Source organism: Bufo bufo, chromosome 1 (genome assembly GCF_905171765.1).
Source record: "Bufo bufo chromosome 1, aBufBuf1.1, whole genome shotgun sequence".
Lineage (NCBI taxonomy): Eukaryota > Metazoa > Chordata > Amphibia > Anura > Bufonidae > Bufo > Bufo bufo.
This window is the reverse complement of record NC_053389.1, coordinates 231,817,831-231,836,377: the sequence shown is the minus strand read 5'-3', so window position 1 is coordinate 231,836,377 and position 18,547 is coordinate 231,817,831. Positions and strand designations below refer to the sequence as shown.

General features: G+C 46.0%; 1 protein-coding gene across 2 annotated transcripts in view; it reads left to right on the top strand.

Moving 5' to 3' along the window:
• The window catches only part of ERC1 (ELKS/RAB6-interacting/CAST family member 1), a 157,865-nt gene that overhangs the window by 116,682 nt on the left and 22,636 nt on the right, over positions 1–18,547 (top strand). For both annotated transcript variants that reach the window (XM_040436562.1, XM_040436556.1), the window contains 2 exons: positions 1,419–1,550; positions 8,579–8,739. In XM_040436562.1, the coding sequence (XP_040292496.1) occupies positions 1,419–1,550; positions 8,579–8,739 (293 nt within the window). The remainder of the gene's footprint in view (positions 1–1,418; positions 1,551–8,578; positions 8,740–18,547) is intronic.

The window sequence follows — 18,547 nt, the reverse complement described above, 5'->3', positions numbered from 1 at the left end:
AAGTATCACAGAAAAGAGACATTGACACACACAGTCAATGGGGAAGATTTATCAAAGCTGGTCTAAAGTAGAACTGGCTCAGTTGCCTATAGCAACCAATCAGATTCCACCTTTCATTTTACACAGCTCCTTTTGAAATTGAAATTTGGAATCCGATTGGTCGCTATTGGCAACTAAGCCAGATTTCCTTTACACCAGTTTCCCCCAATGCCTCCTCAAGAACTTTTCATTACACAATATCTTCTCGTCATGAGGGGCAGGTATCATCCACAAGGCATCTTGGATCATCTGAGGGATGGCAGAAAGAAGCTTATAACCGCTCTATGGAGCACACCTTGTGCAGAGAATTGATATTCCTCACCTGGTCCCCCCGTTACAGCCCCATGTTGTGTGAAATGTCTGGTGAATGCGCATTGCTCTACTCTGCAAGCTGACCCCAGACTTATTACTTAAACATGTTCACTTTCAGCAACCCCCCCTCACGTCTTTTGCTCTTGGCTCGGGGTGCCTGGGGAGACTTCCTGAAGATCTAGCTTCATTTCATCCCGACCGTGTGTAGGTGAACATCAAACAAGAGCGTTTCCTGAGCTGAAGAGCCGCGAAAAACCCAAAGACTTAACACAAACCATTTCCGTGTAATAATAATAGCAAGACCCTCCATGTAACACAATCCCCGCAGCCGCGCTCCTGAGAAATCCACTTCACAGCCGCATCTGGATTTGATTTATGTCCCCTGTGCTGGGGTCTCGCCCGCAGCCTCCTCACAGGGCTAACCATTGGAGTTGGGAGGTGGTTGACTTGGAGAACATGAATGTATTCTGCAGAGCTTACGCTCTTACTTCCCCGACCAGTGTCATGTGGCCAACTAAACATGGATGGTCATGTCAAGACCATGGTGGGGTGAGGGGAGCAGACATGTCTCCCAAGCAGTGCTGAAGGGGTTCAGGAGCTCCATAGAGCCTTTGGATATCTGTGGGATCTGGTAGCTCAGGTGTTGATTTTTTTTTAATGTGCATTTCTCCTTTAAATTCTGTCTTGGCCTCTGCTCATGATATGTTAATCCTAATTAACTACCGAAATCCTACTTCACTAATCGGAGATGTCTCTTAATGTTCTGCTAACACCGGCTGTACGCATCAGCCACCTCCACCGCTCTTCTTACTAACTACTCTCATCTTCTCTGTTGTCCTCCCTGCTCTGCATTGAGACTTCTTACCTGTAATACTATGGCTGGTTCTCCTGTTTTTGCGCAGGATGCCATCTTTGATTTTCATCACTTGCCTTCTGCCACTAACTTCCTGCTTTTCCTGAACGCCCTCATTTTTGACGGTCTCCTTTCTGCTGAGGTCTCTTTGACCTTTCTCGATGCACTAACACCCAAGAACCGCGTGCCTCACAGTCTGCCTTCCTCTCCGCAGGACATCATGCACCAGAAGGACGATCGCATCGAAGAGCTGGAGGAGGCTCTGCGCGAAAGCGTGCAGATCACCGCTGAGCGGGAAATGGTGCTGGCCCAAGAGGAGTCCGCACGGGGCAGCTATCAGAAGCAGGTCAGCTGCCGGGTGCTGGGGATTGTGTTTTTGTTTACTACAGGCCTTATGTACATGCCCGCTGAACTCAGCACAGTCCTCCAGGAAGGGGGAAGAAGTCCTTTTTTTTTTTTTTTTTTATAAACTTTGTGTCAGTCTTTACTGTAGTTCTGGCATTCTATTCATGCAACAGGAAAAGAAGGATGAACTGCAGTCAAGCACCTCCCCATGTAGGGTACTGCTGCATTGGACAGAGAGGAAAATGTATGCACTTCATACCAAGATCTAATTTCCTCTAACATCTGCCATCAGGGGGTGACGGAATCTGGTGACTACTATATGCACAGGGTAGTCGCCCTATCCTGCTGAGATTTTGTGTGTTTGACCAACATTTTTATATATGCTGCCTCTTTTCATTTACTTACCTATTACTCATATAGTGTTCTGTGTCTTGTTCTCCAGTCACACCCAAAGCAACATTAAAAATTCTGCTGGCTGCCACTACGTTGAGATCACTATGACAGTTTTGGCTGACATTAGTGATCTCAAGCCCGTTAGGCTCCATTCACACGTCTGTATAATGGGTCCGCATCCGCATTGCTGAAAGGGTGCGGACCCATTCATTCTCTATGGGGATGGAATGGATGCAGAGAGCACACTATGTGCTCTCCACATTCGCATTTCCGGAGCGCGCCCCCGATCTTCCGGTCCGCGGCTCCGGAAAAAAATAGAACATGTCCTATTCTTGTCTGCAATTGTGGACAAGAATACGCAGTTCTCTAGGGGTGCCGATCGGGTGTATTGCGGATCCGCAATGCACTACGGACGTCTGAATGGACCCTAACTCTCCAGCTATTGCAAAACCCCAGTATGCTTGGACAGCCAATTTGAGTCCACTCATGTCTTTACTGTGGAGAGGGTTGTCTATCTTATTCAGGCTGTACAGTACTTACTGCAGCAAGTGGAAAGCCAAGGCCCTGTGTAGGTGTCTGAGAACATGGTGGCCTAATTGGCTTAGTGAGATAAAAGAATGACCTGGTATAATGGATTAGCTGGCTCAGTGGGAAGATGTAATGGTTAGTTCAGTTTTTTTTTAATGCAGTTTTTAAAACCCAAACCAGGGCTGTTTTCCCTTTTATACATGTCCACCATTTATGATCTGTTCCTAGCTTTGGCTTCAAAAACCTGAAGGTGGAAGCCCAGCTGTACACTGCATCTTGGAATTGTTGGCTTAGTAGTAAAGTGTACCATTACATTAGTTCCACTGCACAGGTTTGTGAAGAAGTAGTAGGTGGCTCAGTAGGAACTTGCCATTGTGTCCATTACATTAGTTCCATTACACAGGTCTGTATGTAAGTATTATGTGGCTCAGTGGGAACATGCCCTTGGGTCTATTACATTAATTCCATTACACCGGTTTGTGTGGAAATATGTGTCTCAGTAGGAGCATGTCCTTGGGTCTATTACATTAGTTCCATTACACAGGTTTGTGTGGAAGCAGTATGTGGCTCAGTGGGAACACGTCCTTGCTTTCATTACAATAGAACACAATTTGGCTGTGATGCACAACATAAGGAGGTAATGTGTGGCTTAGGAACATGTCCACTACATTGAAATCATCATGTATTACTGTTATTGGCCTACAGCAGTGGTTTCCAACCTGTGGCTCTCCAGCTGTTGCCAAACTACAACTCTCAGCATGCCCAAGATGCCCTTGTGTCCAGTACTTTAGCTCAGTAAGGGGCTTTGTTGCACAGTTTGGCTTGGTGGTAACATGTTCCTGTGTCCATTACATTTGCTCCACTGCACGGGTTGGTAAGGAGGTAGTGTGTGGGGTCCTGTACATTAGGATGTCTATGCCGTCAGCATGACACTGTGCCTCTGTAATCGCATGCTTCCCTCCTCTCTCTCTCTCTGCCTGTCTGAAGCTGTCTTGTGAAGCCCCGCATGATGCCGCTCATCCTGCCTTTAAATGGTGCAAGGTATAGTGAGCACGCCATGCCCTGTCTGCTGTGATCACCCTCTCTGGATCCATATGCCCATTGCCCTGCAAACCATCCCCCATTCCTGTAGCCCTCATCGTTCATACTCTGTCTGACAGTAATACCCTATTCACATGACAGTATTTTTGCATCCAATCTGCATTTGTTATGGATCACATGTAGACCCATTCATTTCAATGGTGCCGCAAAAGATGCGGACAGCACACCGTGCGCTGTCCACATCCATCTGTCCGTTTGGCAGCCCCTCAAAAAAGATAGAACATGTCCTATTTTTGTCCGGTTTGTGGACAAGAATAGGAATTTCTAGCGTAAGGCAGATGTGCGGGACCGCAGGATGCGCGCGGCTGGTGTCCGTGTTTTGCAGATCCTCAATTTACAGACTGCAAAATGGATACTGTCAGTCATGTGAATGGAACCATCTTCTAATATTCAGTGTGACAACAGGCTGTAAAACGAGATGCGTTCCCTGGAGACTGTCTTGCTCTACTGACCTCTTGTGGCCAGTATGAACATCACAGCATTTCATACCGGAAAGTAAGTTACCCTCTGATGCGAGTGTCTCTCTATATTCCTTGATATGTGTTATGGTCACAGATCAATGAAACATGTTTGGACATTGCCCAGAAGTCTTCATCCCATCCCACCCCTACCAACCCTGTGCCTCCTACCTCATGCCAGACATGTCCATTGGACATTTGGAATTAAAGGGGCCATCGATCACAAGAACAGGGAGCCCACCTGAAATGGACGGAGCAGTCGGTCTGAAAAGGCTCAGCTGTCCCCTTGCGCTCCCATAGAAATTAATGGAGAGGCGGCGTGCTTTTCCGACCAACTGCTCAGCCATTTTTTGGGGGCTTCATGGAGTACAGAAGCCCTGTTCTCATGATCAGTGGGAGTCCCAGCAGTAAGGACCCCCCCACTGATCTGTGGATAGGGCATAACTTTCTATGACCGGAATATCCCTTTAAGGCAGAACCTTGTGACCAGCAAACAAACTGGTTATTTGGCAGCAGTGTGGGTCTGTAGCAGATGGACCCTGACTACCTCCCCAATGGGACAGTGGAAAGGCAGGGGACTCCCATGTACCTGGCAGATCTTCGTGTCAGTGCCCGACCTGTGAACTGCATGTGTTTGTACTGAGATTGCTGCCCCCGTTTTAAAAAATGACAAAACCGTAAAGTGTGAACCCAACCTGAAGTATTCGGTGGCCTCATCAGTTCACAACATCCCTCGATTGCTCTCTAGCCATTGCTCCGGAGAGGGCTGTCTATTAATTTGACCTGAACGAGGCATGGCACACTGTGTCATTAGGTTCATATTAATTGATAATTTGTCACTCATAAGCAAGGGACCTCAAATCGTTGTCCCCAGGAGCTCCAACTGGATCATAGACTGTAGTGGCGCCATCCGATAATAAGTCCCGTTTACCTGGCGCTGCCATCTCTGATTTCCTTGGCAGTCTTCTTTTTCCTCTTGGCAGCAGGATTCGGGGCGCAGCGGATGCGACTTGTATTAATAAGATCTTCCAGATTACGTTGTAAGTTTATCCCGCTCTGGTTTGCTTATTCGCCTCGTTAATCACGCATCGTGGAATAGCCGATTATTAATTAGTCGCCTCTGTCAATCATTGGTGACTCGCGGTTCTCATAACACAGCGGTAACATGGTAGCATGGCATCATTACATCAGAGGGGGCACCAAATCCGTGAACCTTCCCCAGCACGAAAATAAACCATTAACCCTTCATAGTTGGGCTCACAAATCGGGCCCCCCAGCCCCTAGTTAATCATTCTCCCGGACTCTTCATGCAGGTCGGACATTTAACCTAATCCTCTTGTGAGTAGCAGGGACTGCTAAGGGGGAAGGGGGAGAGAGGGGTCCCCAAAAGAGCAATGTACTGGTGTCCATTTGATCATGATTCCTCTTGTCCATGAGATAAACGATCGCCCCCTTATGATTTCCACATATTTCAAGAAGCGGGTGGTTTTCTTCAGACTTTCCAGCTACTGCCAGTGGCGTCACCATATCTGACCTTTAGCAAAGAGTTGAAAGGGTTGGACAAGATTATGGCTCTTTTCTTCTAAAAACAGTGCCACACTTCTCACCAGGTCGTGTTGGATGGTTTTACAGCTTTTTTTTTTTTAAGTGAATGGATCTGACCTGCAATACCACACACAGCCTGTGGACAGGTGTGGTGCTATTTTTAGAAGAAAGCAGTTGTAATTTTAACAACTCTTTAAAGGGGTTGTCCTATTAGGACAACTCACTCCCTAGGTCGTAGTAGGCCCCTACCAATCACTAGAACGTCAGCCTGTGCATCAGTGGTCAGGCTTCATGCTCCTTCCATCTCTACGAGGCTGTTGGAGACAGCCGAGCAATTGTACTCTGCTACCTTTGGCCAGTCCCACCTCGTCATTCAAATGGGAAGCATGGGCCCCCATGCTTGTGATCAATAGGGGCCCTAGCATTTGGGCCCCCATCAATCAGACTCTTATCCCTTATCCAGAGGATGGAGGATAGGATGCCGTAATGGGACAACCCCTTTAAAAAAGCATTTTATGCTACATGGATGCAACTGTTCTACAGCCATGTTTGATGTCTTGCTGGGAGCTTTAGTACCACTGCGGCCACTGCTTTTCTTAAGGGGCATCTGTCAGCAGATTTGTACCCATGAAACTGTTGTCCTTGTATGTCCGCTTGGCAACTGAAGGCATCTGTGTTGGGCCCATGTTGCAGAGAAGAATTAGGTTTTAATATATGCAAATGAGCCTCTTGGAGCAACTGGGGCGTTGCCGTTACTCCTAGAGGTTCAGCTCTCTGTGCAATTGCCGCCCCCTCTGCGCTATGATTGACATGGCCAGGTGTTATTACGTTTTTACTGCCTGGCCCTGTCAAAGTGCAGAGGGACCGGCAGTTGCAGAGAGGGCAGAACCTCTAGGTGTAACGGCAACGCCCCAGTTGCTCCAAGACGCTCATTTGCGTTTATTAAAACATAATTTTTCTCAGCAATGTGGGCACATAGGAACATGGGACCAACACAGATGCACAAGTCAGCTAGTTTTATAGCTATAGATTGGCTGACAGATGCCCTTTTAAAGCTTCATCATTGTATAGTAAATTTCTGATGTACTTGAATTTTAATGTATTTCATTTCCTCACCATTTTCAAAATCTCTGCTTGTTGTCACTGTATGGGAACGTTCTTTCTTTTTTTATATATATATATACAGAGACTAAAACCTGGTCTTAAAGGGGTACAAGTTATCCCCTATCCACAGGATAGGGGATAACTATCAGATCGGGGGAGGGGTTCCTACCATGGGGACCCCGTCCCCCCTGCAGGCCCCCTGAAATGACTGGAGCGGCTTGGTTGCACATGTACATGGCAGGCCCCATTCATTTCTGCGGGAGTTCCAGAGACAGGCGAGTACACAAGAATGTACCCATTTACTGACAGCATGCAGAGATCCTATAAAATCTGCGGATAATGTAATTAGGCAGTAAGTAAGCTCTACTTAAAGAGCAATAAACTTATTCATAGGAATTTGCTAAATTGCTATTGTGTGAAGTGATTTGTACCAAATAAGCAATTCATTTCTGCTACATCCGTACCTTTTAGGGGAGCTATGAGGTTATCTGCAGCCCTATGTAAATCAAATAACTGGGGGGGGGATTTATCATATCCTTGTACCTGATTTCTGGCCTATAAAAAGTTGCAAACCTTATGCTTGCGATTTTTTAGATGCCATTGTAACAAAATATTGTCCCGATTCCCAAGTGGCACTTTTAAGACACCCTTGCCACTTTTCCTAAAGGGAGCGTGGTGAAGATGGGGGAGGGGGCGTGGACAGTGGCAGCCACAAGTTTTCTAGCACAAATGAAGACTCTGAGCTGCCATAGGTTTCTGTTTAGAGGAGGATACACCTAATATATGCCGAGGCCTGCTTCTCATTAGATATTCGATCAAAAACTGGAGTGAAGACCTGGTCTTTGATAAATAATCTCCTAGTAGTTGCGCCAAATGACAAACTTCAGCTTATTGCATCACACAGACTCACCTCTACTATATCTTTAAAGTTTTTCTTATTTAATTGTTCTGGTTTAGCATCACTACCCCACCTTCTGGAGTCAGCGCCATGCTGTGTAGGTCCCCACCCTGACGTCTGGCGCTTTCCCTGCGCAGCCACAACCTCACTCCACCTGATGTCCTGTGCAATTAAATGCTTTAGGTCAGAGAAGAGACCAGGTGACCGGGCCAGACGCAGACAGACTGTGCTTTGTTCCCAGAATCATCCTGATCCTTATTATCCCACCACAACACACGCAGGATAAATGACGGGCGCTGCTTGCGGAAAAGTTGATCGGCCTCATGGAAAAAAGACAAGTACTCCCAATGTGCTGGCTGCTGAGGACTGATCCCACATTCACTCACTGACCTTGGCTGCTAAAACCCGAGTCCTCTCTAATTATAATTACCTGGTAATCAGAGGGTTATTATGGAGACCGTGAAACCCCCTCTTGTTCAGGCCGCACATTGCTGAGGGGCTCGACACTCCTTCAAGGAACAGCAACATCTCACCAGGAAAGAGGGTGGCGGCAACCTCTGCAGCATGCCCTTTTCCCCTTTAGGAAGCCAAAATTATTGGTTTTGCCTGGAATTTTCACCCTGGCATCTGACAACATGGGGGTTTATACACTTCACCCTGTAAAATGACCTCGGCTTCAGTTCCGTTTTTATTTGTTATGCAACAAAAAGCAGTGATGACAGAAATGAAATGGCGGATAACCGAGAACAGTAGACAGTATTCGCTTGTTCTACAGTCAGCCTCTCCCAAACAGGTTGAGTGCAGTAGATTGTGTTCTGTGGTTGATAACAGGGAGCAATAGACTGTATTGTTCTGCTAATGGAGATGAGACAGGCTGCAGTATCCCTCCCCTTTAATTCTGTGGTGTGCAGTGGGTTCTGCAGTCTATTAGCCCCCAGACGCCGCTGCTCTCCTCTTCTACTGTCTTGGACTACACTTTATTTCCACATCTTTCTTTCTTAGGTTGAGGAGCTGATGATGGCCATGGAGAAGGTGAAGCAGGAGCTGGAATCCATGAAAGCAAAACTATCATCCACCCAGCAGTCACTGGCCGAGAAGGAGATCCACCTGACCAGCCTGCGGGCCGAGCGCCGTAAACACCTGGAGGAGGTCCTGGAGATGAAGTAAGAGCCGTCCGCCTATTCCAGACTGGACCAGGGAAAGCCTTTTTTGTATTTCAAGATCTCTGCTTGCTTTCAGTGGATGCAACCAATGATCATTCACATTTGGCCTCATGCACACGGCCTCATGCATGTTTTTGGGGTCAGCATCCGAGCCGCAGTTTTTGAGGCTCGGGTGCGGACCCATTCACTTCAATGGGGCCGCAAAAGATGTGGACACCACTCCGTGTGCTGTCCACAACCTTTGCTCCATTCCGTGGGCCCGCAAAAAAAATATAGCATGTCCTATTCTTGTCCGTTTTGCGGACAAGAATAGGCATTTCTACAATGGGCCGCCCGTTCCGTTCCGCAAATTGCGGAAGGCACGCGGGCGACTTCCGTTTTTTGCGGATCTGCGGTTTGCGGACTGCAAAAAACGGAACGGTCGTGTGCATGAGGCCTTTAGGTGATGAAGCACTGTCCTAAACTAATAATTCAACAGCTCGGGAAACTTGGTTGACTGATTGCACAACAAAATATATTATACGTTCTTCAGTTCTCCTAGATGATTTTATGGACTGGACTCCATTGTAACAGACCCTCAGCTGTGAGAAGTATTAGCTCTGGGTATCCGCCTCTGGATGTAAACATTAAAGGGGTCATTTGCAAAGACTGGCCTTTTACACTGGTCTTGGTTTACCCACGTGCTGCTTGAGGATTCGGTTAAAGGGGCTGTCTGGGTTCAGAACCCGCACAAACGGATCTGAACCCGGACATACCCATATTTTTACACAGGCAGCCTTTCATGCTCTGATGCTCTCCATTGCCATGTGCTTGATCGCGCAGGGCAGAGGCATTTTCAGGAGATCCAGTGACATACCGGTCTCTTTAGGGCTGCCAGGCGGAAGCTTCCACCCAGCAGTGAGCCCGGTGACGTCATCGGCACTAATGGGCGGGCTTTAGCTCTGCCCTAGCCTGTAAAACGGCTAAAGCCGGCCCATCAGAGCCAGTGACGTCACCGAACAGCAGTGTATTGTAGATAAAAAAAAGCCCTTGCCCTGTGCGATCCAGCGCAGGGCAAGGGAGCACATCGGAGCATGACATGCTCCGATGCGAACATCAGGGGGGCTTCCTGATCTGAACCCGGACAACCCCTTTAATTTATAACGAGGTGTGCTCCTCATCATAAATGAGGCGCACCTCCCGCAGTCCATACGCCTGAAGTAAAAACTACTTCAGCCCCTAACTGGAGTAGTTTTTACTCCTCTTTTTACACCTGTTTGCAGACGTACAAGATAGGAAAATTGCCGAAGCCCCGGTCCAGCCCCTTTCAGTTACATGAGTACATCATAAAAACGCATGTGTGACAATATTTTGGCACACAAAAAAAGGGGTCTTGCAACTATTTTTATGCAAAAAACTGGAAATGACCACGAAAGTGTTCGTTCACAACTTGAGGCCTTTAGGGCTCATTCACACAATCGTATGGCTGTAGTACCCGTATTGCAGACTGGTCCGCAATACATGGGCAGAGGCCGTTTGATCTCCATGCTGACTTGAGTGGGTCATCGATTCTCAAAATACGGCAAAAGATGAGACATGTTCTATCTTTTGAGGAGCAGAGGCATGGATCAGAAGCCCATGGAAACACTCGGAAGCGCTTTTGTGGGCTTTCAGGTATGCGCTTCCGCACAGCAAAAAATAAGACATGTCTTATTTTTTGCCATATTTTCCGGATTGCAGACGTATTCAGGTCAATGTGTCCGCACTGTAATACGGGATTCACCCTGCCGGTGCTTGTGCATTGGGGACCGCTATTTGCAGTTCACAACACAGACACGCCGACCATTCGGTTGTGTCAATGAGCCCTTGAACACAAAGTTGTTGCAGAACTTCTCAGAATACAGTGATTGGAACAGATGAAATTATTTGAAAGTCCCCCTAAATGGGGTAAAGTAATATTGTATACTTGCCACATATCCCCTGCCATGTCCATGTATGCCACCCCAATCCTCCCCTCTAGTCTTTGTTTACATGGCTGCAGCAGTGACCTAGCCATACAAATGACCACTTGTGCTTGGGTGCAGAGATCACGTGCTGTATACGGCTATGTCACCTCTGCATGGTGTAAATACAGAACAGGGGTGAGGACTGGACACGCAAGAGCCACTTCTTCATGCACCCGGCACCCCCGCCAATCTGAGGATAGGTCATCAATATCTAAGCACTGCACAACCCCTCTAAATAATTTACATATAACTGGATAAGCCCTTAAAATTGTGACCATCTTATTACACATTAGATGGTCGACCGAACCCGCCGAAAACGGTGGGTTGAACCGATACACATCTAATGTGTACGGCCAGCTTAACTGTGAACAGTGACCAGCACTATGGCGGCAGATCTGGTTGCCATGTTTGTAAGAATGGCCGTCAGTCACCTGTCTGTGAGTTATCTGTGAAATGCTGGCCTTCCAGGTGAATAAAATGTTAGCATAAGACACTTTAAAGCTGTATTCCGGTTGGTAAGAAATATCCCCTATCCACAAGATAGCGGATAACTATCAGATCGGTGGGGTCCTACTGTTGGAACCCCGACAATCACGAGAATGGAGGCCCCGTACCCCCTGCAGCGCCCCTGAAAAGAATGGAGTGGCTGAGTACAGCGCTCAGCTGTCTCTGAAACTCCCATAGAAATTAATGGAGCGGCCACGATCATGTGCAACCATCTGTCTTTTCAGAGGGGCTGCAGGGGGTACAGGGCCCCCCGTTTATGTGATCAGTGCGGGTTCCAGCGGTAGGACCCCCACCAATCTGATAGTTATCTCCTATCCATAGGATAGGGGATAACTTTAACCAACCGGAATACCCCTTTAAACCTCGTGCCTCACAGTTGCAGCGGATTCTTCAACAATCTATCCAGTGTTGTGTGGTATATTTTACTTCGGTCAGTTGGGGAAGGTGTCAGGGCAGCGCTAGCTTGTTAAAACCACCGACAAACTGCTGTGACCTTATGACACTGGGGACAATAGGGACCCCCCTCTTTGCTGGATATGTTCTAAATCAGCTGGTTCTTAAAGGGGTACACCATCCTTTTTCTAAGGGCTCATTCAGATGGCTGTATGCTATACGCAAAATTGCGAATCCGTTTTTTTGCGGATTAGATGCTGACCCATTCACTTCTATGGTGCCCTTTTCTATTCCACGGTTCCGCAAAACAAATGAAACAAGTCCTATACTTGTCCGTGAAAATCAGGACATGGCCCCATTGAAGTCTATGGGTCCGCAAAAATACTGAGTGCTATCTGTTTTTTTTGCGGATCCGCAAAAAAAGTATAGCATTCTGTATTTTTGCGGACAGCTGTCTGAATGAGCCCTTAAAGTAAGCAGAACTTGGGCTACATCATTGTGTGTAACTGTACGTATTGTCTGGTTCTAGACGTGTTGCAGGAGGTAAGTGAAGTCTACCTTCTGTTTCATGGGGTGCTCAGATTGCTGCTCTGTCTCGCCATACACTGCTAATCATTCATAATTATTACAGCAAATAACTAAACCAGCAGTGAGAAAGCTATTACATTACTGATGCTGAGTTATGGCCTCTATTATGCTGCAGTGATGCACTCACTGGAAAAAGTCAGCAAGTTTTTGTATTTTTTTAAAAACTTGACTGAACCCCTTTAATGCAGGGGGACAATTAGCTTTCCGTTCTTCAGATCACTGTACAGTGCCTGACACTTTCCAGATGGTAATGACCAGAGCAAGCACTGTACAGATACTGAACAAGCAGGGTAAGGGCTCATGCACACAACCGTATGTATTTTGCGGTCCACTAAAAACACGGATCCGCAAAAAATATGGACGCCGTCCGCGTGCATTCCATATTTTGCAGAACGGAACAGCTGGCACCTACTAGAACAGTCCTATCCTTGCCTGTTATGCGGACAATAATAGGACATGGTCTGTTTTTTTTTTTTTTGCGGAACAGACATACGGAAACGGAATGCACACAGAGTAACTTCCGGGTTTTTTTGCGGACCCAGTGAAATCAATGGTTCTGCATACGGTCTGCAAAAAAAAACCAAAAAACGGAGCGGACCCAGAAAGAATATACGTTCGTGTGCATGAGCCCATATGAAGAAGGCCCGGATGCATTCTCACATGCCAAATGGCACACTGTTATGTGCAGCCAAAGAGCTCTTGGTCTTCCTGATTCATTTCTTTGGAGGGTGGCTGCATACACTTAGCGAGCTCTTCAGCTGAAAACGGACAATCTCTAGCATTAAGGGTCCCATAGATTTATGATCTGTTACCAAAGTTGTCAGGGGACAGTTTTTTTTGAAGTTGTCAGCTGTGGGGTAATGTCTGTAATGATATTATCACACCTGTCCTACAAATCGCGTTTCATACGCGTGTCTATTTAGGCGTTACCAGCAGAGGCCGCAGCGCGTCATAGGCACCGCCGCTCGCCAGCCGTGCATTCCTTCAGCACAGAGAGCGATTTTCTTTGTGTGACCCTCGAGGAGGCAGAATCCGCCCGTCAGTTTAAAATGTAATCGCTTACGTGGCAAATGAGGCGTGAAAAGAGTTTGGCAGTGACAAGGAAGCGGGAGCCAGGGGCCCCCCCCGCAGACCCCCCCCCCCCCCCCCCCTCCCCGTCCTGGGAAGGAAAATGACACCGGGTCAGGATTAATCAGCGGCACAATAATAGAAAACACAATCCGTAATCCTTCTACCCCTCACAAAGAGCCAATTGTGAGGACCTGAAAGAAATGGGGGGAGGGGGGCGCAGGTTGTAGGTATTAGAAACCAGGACCAATGGACTTGGGATAAACCTCTTCTAGACAGATGCCATTAACCCCTCACAGCCAGAACTCCAGGACACTTCACTCATTCAGGTACTACCGTGGCCCAATCCAGGGTCCTAGCACCGCCACTACACATCCGACAGGTGCATCTGGGCTCCGGTATCCAGTTATCTGCTTACGTGGAGAATGCTCACAAGCAACGGTACTACAGCTCCCAACAAAACCCCCCACACAGGAGCATTTCCCCTTACAAATCCTTGCGTCAAGCGGTTAACAATTAAAGTATACATGACAGGTCCCGTAGGTTGCATCGCCCACCTTTCCCTGAATTCTGAATGGGAAATTTGCTGTGTTGTAGAAGTGCCATGTCTACCGTTCAGGGCTTAGGTCAATTTTCCGGGGTGACCCTGAGGCATTGCGCCGTCAGGTGTGTGCCCCCCGTTAATAATCGTTCTGCATGCGCGTCCCCTGCATGTGTATGTTTGTTTTTCCGGAGCTCATGTAACTGGCTAGGTTCCAGCAGAAGGAGCCGGTGTGTGTGTGGGGGGTTGGGTTGGTGGGAGCCTTCGGTGACGCGTTTCACAGCCGACAGGAATATCAATTTATTTAATAACTTTCAGGTGAGGCTGTGGCCCTCTGGTATAAATGGAGTCCACTGTTCCCTTCCATTAGATGAGGAGCAGCACAGAGATCTCCGCTCTCCTGTCAGCAGAAAAGAAAATCTGCTTAAAAACTTTTTTTCTCTCAGGCTTTATAGAAGGACGTCACCAATCATCCTCACAAAGTCACCACTTCTCCCCATTTTCTTTTCCCTTCCCAATAAATATAAATCCTGGAGGCATTCTGATTATTAGTCATGTGTCTCTGGGAAAGCTGGGTTCAGGGGCGGATTGGCCATAGACCCTACAGCGATATTTCCCGGTGGGCTGATGCCCAGAGCGCCACTTAAACCCTTCTCTTGAACAAAAGCCAGGTACATAAATACTTATGCTCTCGGCATTAATTAATTTAGGGAGTATTTTGTGCTGCACTGTGGTATCTGGGGCCACTTTTAGGTTTTTTTCCAGGGCCACTTTAAGTTCCCAGTCGGCCCCTGGCTGGGTTTATTTTGCCATCAGCTTTTCTAGACTCCTGAATGTCCAAGTTCCCTAGTTGGGGTATGATACCTCGCCAGATAATGAGGCAGGACTGCCATTCAGGAGTCTGGAAAAGTGGAGTGGCAGACCCATCTCACCACACGGGTGTGTCTTGTCACTCAGAGTTAAATAACTCTCCCGGTCTCTGGCAGAGTTGCCCAGAGAGGTGTACATTGTGCCTTTAATTGCAGTGATTAGCATTTTTAACTCCTGCAGGGCAGGTTGATCTTCCAGGTCAATTCAACATTTCCTGGAGTTAAAGGTCTCTTGACCTGGTCAATAGAGCAAAACCCTTAATTATTGGTGTCTTCAGGCAAAGTGGCAAACACCTGGAGGCTACAATATGCCAAGTTATTAATTACCATTCCTGCCACTGTACCACTTCTCTTGTCCTGTATACTGTCCAATATACTGGTTGTAATTCTCGGTATCTGCCCTTATTCTGTATATATGGACACTGCACAGTACCATTTCTCCTGTCCTGTATACTGGGTGTAATTCTCGGTATCTGCTCTTATTCTGTATATATGGACACTGCACAGTACCACTTCTCTTGTCCTGTATACTGGGTGTAATTCTCAGTATCTGCTCTTATTCTGTATATATGAACACTGCACAGTACCACTTCTCCTGTCCTGTATACTGGGTGTAATTCTCAGTATCTGCTCTTATTCTGTATATATGGACACTGCACAGTACCACTTTTCCTGTCCTGTATACTTGGTGTAATTCTCAGTATCTGCTCTTATTCTGTATATATGGACACTGCACAGTATCACTTCTCCTGTCCTGTATACTGGGTGTAATTCTCGGTATCTGCTCTTATTCTGTATATATGGACACTGCACAGTACCACTTCTCCTGTCCTGTATACTAGGTGTAATTCTCAGTATCTGCTCTTATTCTGTATATATGGACACTGCACAGTACCACTTCTCCTGTCCTGTATACTGGGTGTAATTCTCAGTATCTGATCTTATTCTGTGTATATATACACACTGCACAGTACCACTTCTCTTGTCCTGTATACTGGGTGTAATTCTCAGTATCTGATCTTATTCTGTATATATACTAGTACATGGATTGCAGGATAAAACTTACCAGGAAAGGTTAAAGGACCTTAAAGGTTAAAGGACCTTAATATGTATAGCTTGGAAGAAAGAAGAGACAGAGGGGATATGATAGAAACTTTTAAATACATAAAGGGAATCAACTCGGTAAAGGAAGAGAGCATATTTAAAAGAAGAAAAACTACCACAAGAGGACACAGTTTTAAATTAGAGGGGCAAAGGTTTAAAAGTAATATAAGGAAGTATTACTTTACTGAGAGAGTAGTGGATGCATGGAATAGCCTTCCTGCAGAAGTGGTAGCTGCAAATACAGTGAAGGGGTTTAAGCATGCATGGGATAGGCATAAGGCCATCCTTCATATAAGATAGGGCCGGGGGCTATCCATAGTATTCAGTATATTGGGCAGACTAGATGGGCCAAATGGTTCTTATCTGCCGACACATTCTATGTTTCTATATACACACTGCACAGTACCACTTCTCTTGTCCTGTATACTGGGTGTAATTCTCAGTATCTGCCCTTGTTCTGTATATATGGACACTGCACAGTACCACTTCTCTTGTCCTGTATACTGGGTGTAATTCTCAGTATCTGCCCTTGTTCTGTATATATGGACACTGCACAGTACCACTTCTCTTGTCCTGTATACTGGGTGTAATTCTCAGTATCTGCCCTTGTTCTGTATATATGGACACTGCACAGTACCACTTCTCTTGTCCTGTATACTGGGTGTAATTCTCAGTATCTGCCCTTGTTCTGTATATATGGACACTGCACAGTACCACTTCTCTTGTCCTGTATACTGGCTGTAATTCTCAGTATCTACTTTTATTATTTACCTTTGGACACCGCACAGTACCACTTCTCCTGTCTTGTATACTGGGTGTAATTATCAGAATCTGCTGTTATTCTGTATATATGGACACCACACAGTACCACTTCTCTTGACCTGTATACTGGATGTAATTCTCAGTATCTGCTCTTATTCTGTATATATGGACACTGCACAGTACCACTTCTCCTGTCCTGTATACTAGGTGTAATTCTCACTATCTGCTCTTATTCTATATATATGGACACTGCACAGTACCACTTCTCCTGTACTGTATACTGGATGTAATTCTCAGTATCTGCTCTTATTCTGTATATATGAACACTGCACAGTACCACTTCTCTTCTCCTGTATACTGGGTGTAATTCTCAGTATTTGCTCTTATTCTGTACATATGGACACTGCACAGTACCACTTCTCTTGTCCTGTATGCTGGGTGTAATTCTCAGTATATGCCCCTATTCTGTATATATGGACACTACACAGTACCACTTCTCTTGTCCTGTATACTGGGTGTAATTCTCAGTATCTGCTCTTATTCTGTATATATGGACACTGCACAGTACCACTTCTCCTGTCCTGTATACTGGGTGTAATTCTCAGTATCTGCTCTTATTCTGTACATATGGACACTGCACAGTACCACTTCTCTTGTCCTGTATACTGGGTGTAATTCTCAGTATCTGCTCTTATTCTGTATATAAAGACACTGCACAGTACCACTTCTCTTCTCCTGTATACTGGGTGTAATTATCAGAATCTGCTGTTATTCTGTATATATGGACACCACACAGTACCACTTCTCTTGACCTGTATACTGGATGTAATTCTCAGTATCTGCTCTTATTCTGTATATATGGACACTGCACAGTACCACTTCTCCTGTCCTGTATACTAGGTGTAATTCTCACTATCTGCTCTTATTCTATATATATGGACACTGCACAGTACCACTTCTCCTGTACTGTATACTGGATGTAATTCTCAGTATCTGCTCTTATTCTGTATATATGAACACTGCACAGTACCACTTCTCTTCTCCTGTATACTGGGTGTAATTCTCAGTATTTGCTCTTATTCTGTACATATGGACACTGCACAGTACCACTTCTCTTGTCCTGTATGCTGGGTGTAATTCTCAGTATATGCCCCTATTCTGTATATATGGACACTACACAGTACCACTTCTCTTGTCCTGTATACTGGGTGTAATTCTCAGTATCTGCTCTTATTCTGTATATATGGACACTGCACAGTACCACTTCTCCTGTCCTGTATACTGGGTGTAATTCTCAGTATCTGCTCTTATTCTGTACATATGGACACTGCACAGTACCACTTCTCTTGTCCTGTATACTGGGTGTAATTCTCAGTATCTGCTCTTATTCTGTATATAAAGACACTGCACAGTACCACTTCTCTTCTCCTGTATACTGGGTGTAATTCTCAGTATCTGCTCTTATTCTGTACATATGGACACTGCACAGTACCACTTCTCTTGTCCTGTATACTGGGTGTAATTCTCAGTATCTGCTCTTATTCTGTATATAAAGACACTGCACAGTACCACTTCTCTTCTCCTGTATACTGGGTGTAATTCTCAGTATCTGCTCTTATTCTGTATACTGTATATGGACACTGCACAGTACAACTTCTCTTGTCCTGTATACTGGGTGTAATTCTCAGTATCTGCTTTTATTCTGTATATATGGACACTACACAGTACCACTTCTCTTGTCCTGTATACTGGGTGCAATTCTCAGTATCTGCTCTTATTCTGTGTATGTGGATACTGCACAGTACCACTTCTCCTGTCCTGTATACTGGGTGTAATTCTCAGTATCTGCTCTTATTCTGTGTATGTGGATACTGCACAGTACCACTTCTCCTGTCCCGTATACTGGGTGTAATTCTCAGTATCTGCTCTTATTCTGTATATACGGACACTGCACAGTACCACTTCTCTTGTACTGTATACTGGGTGTAATT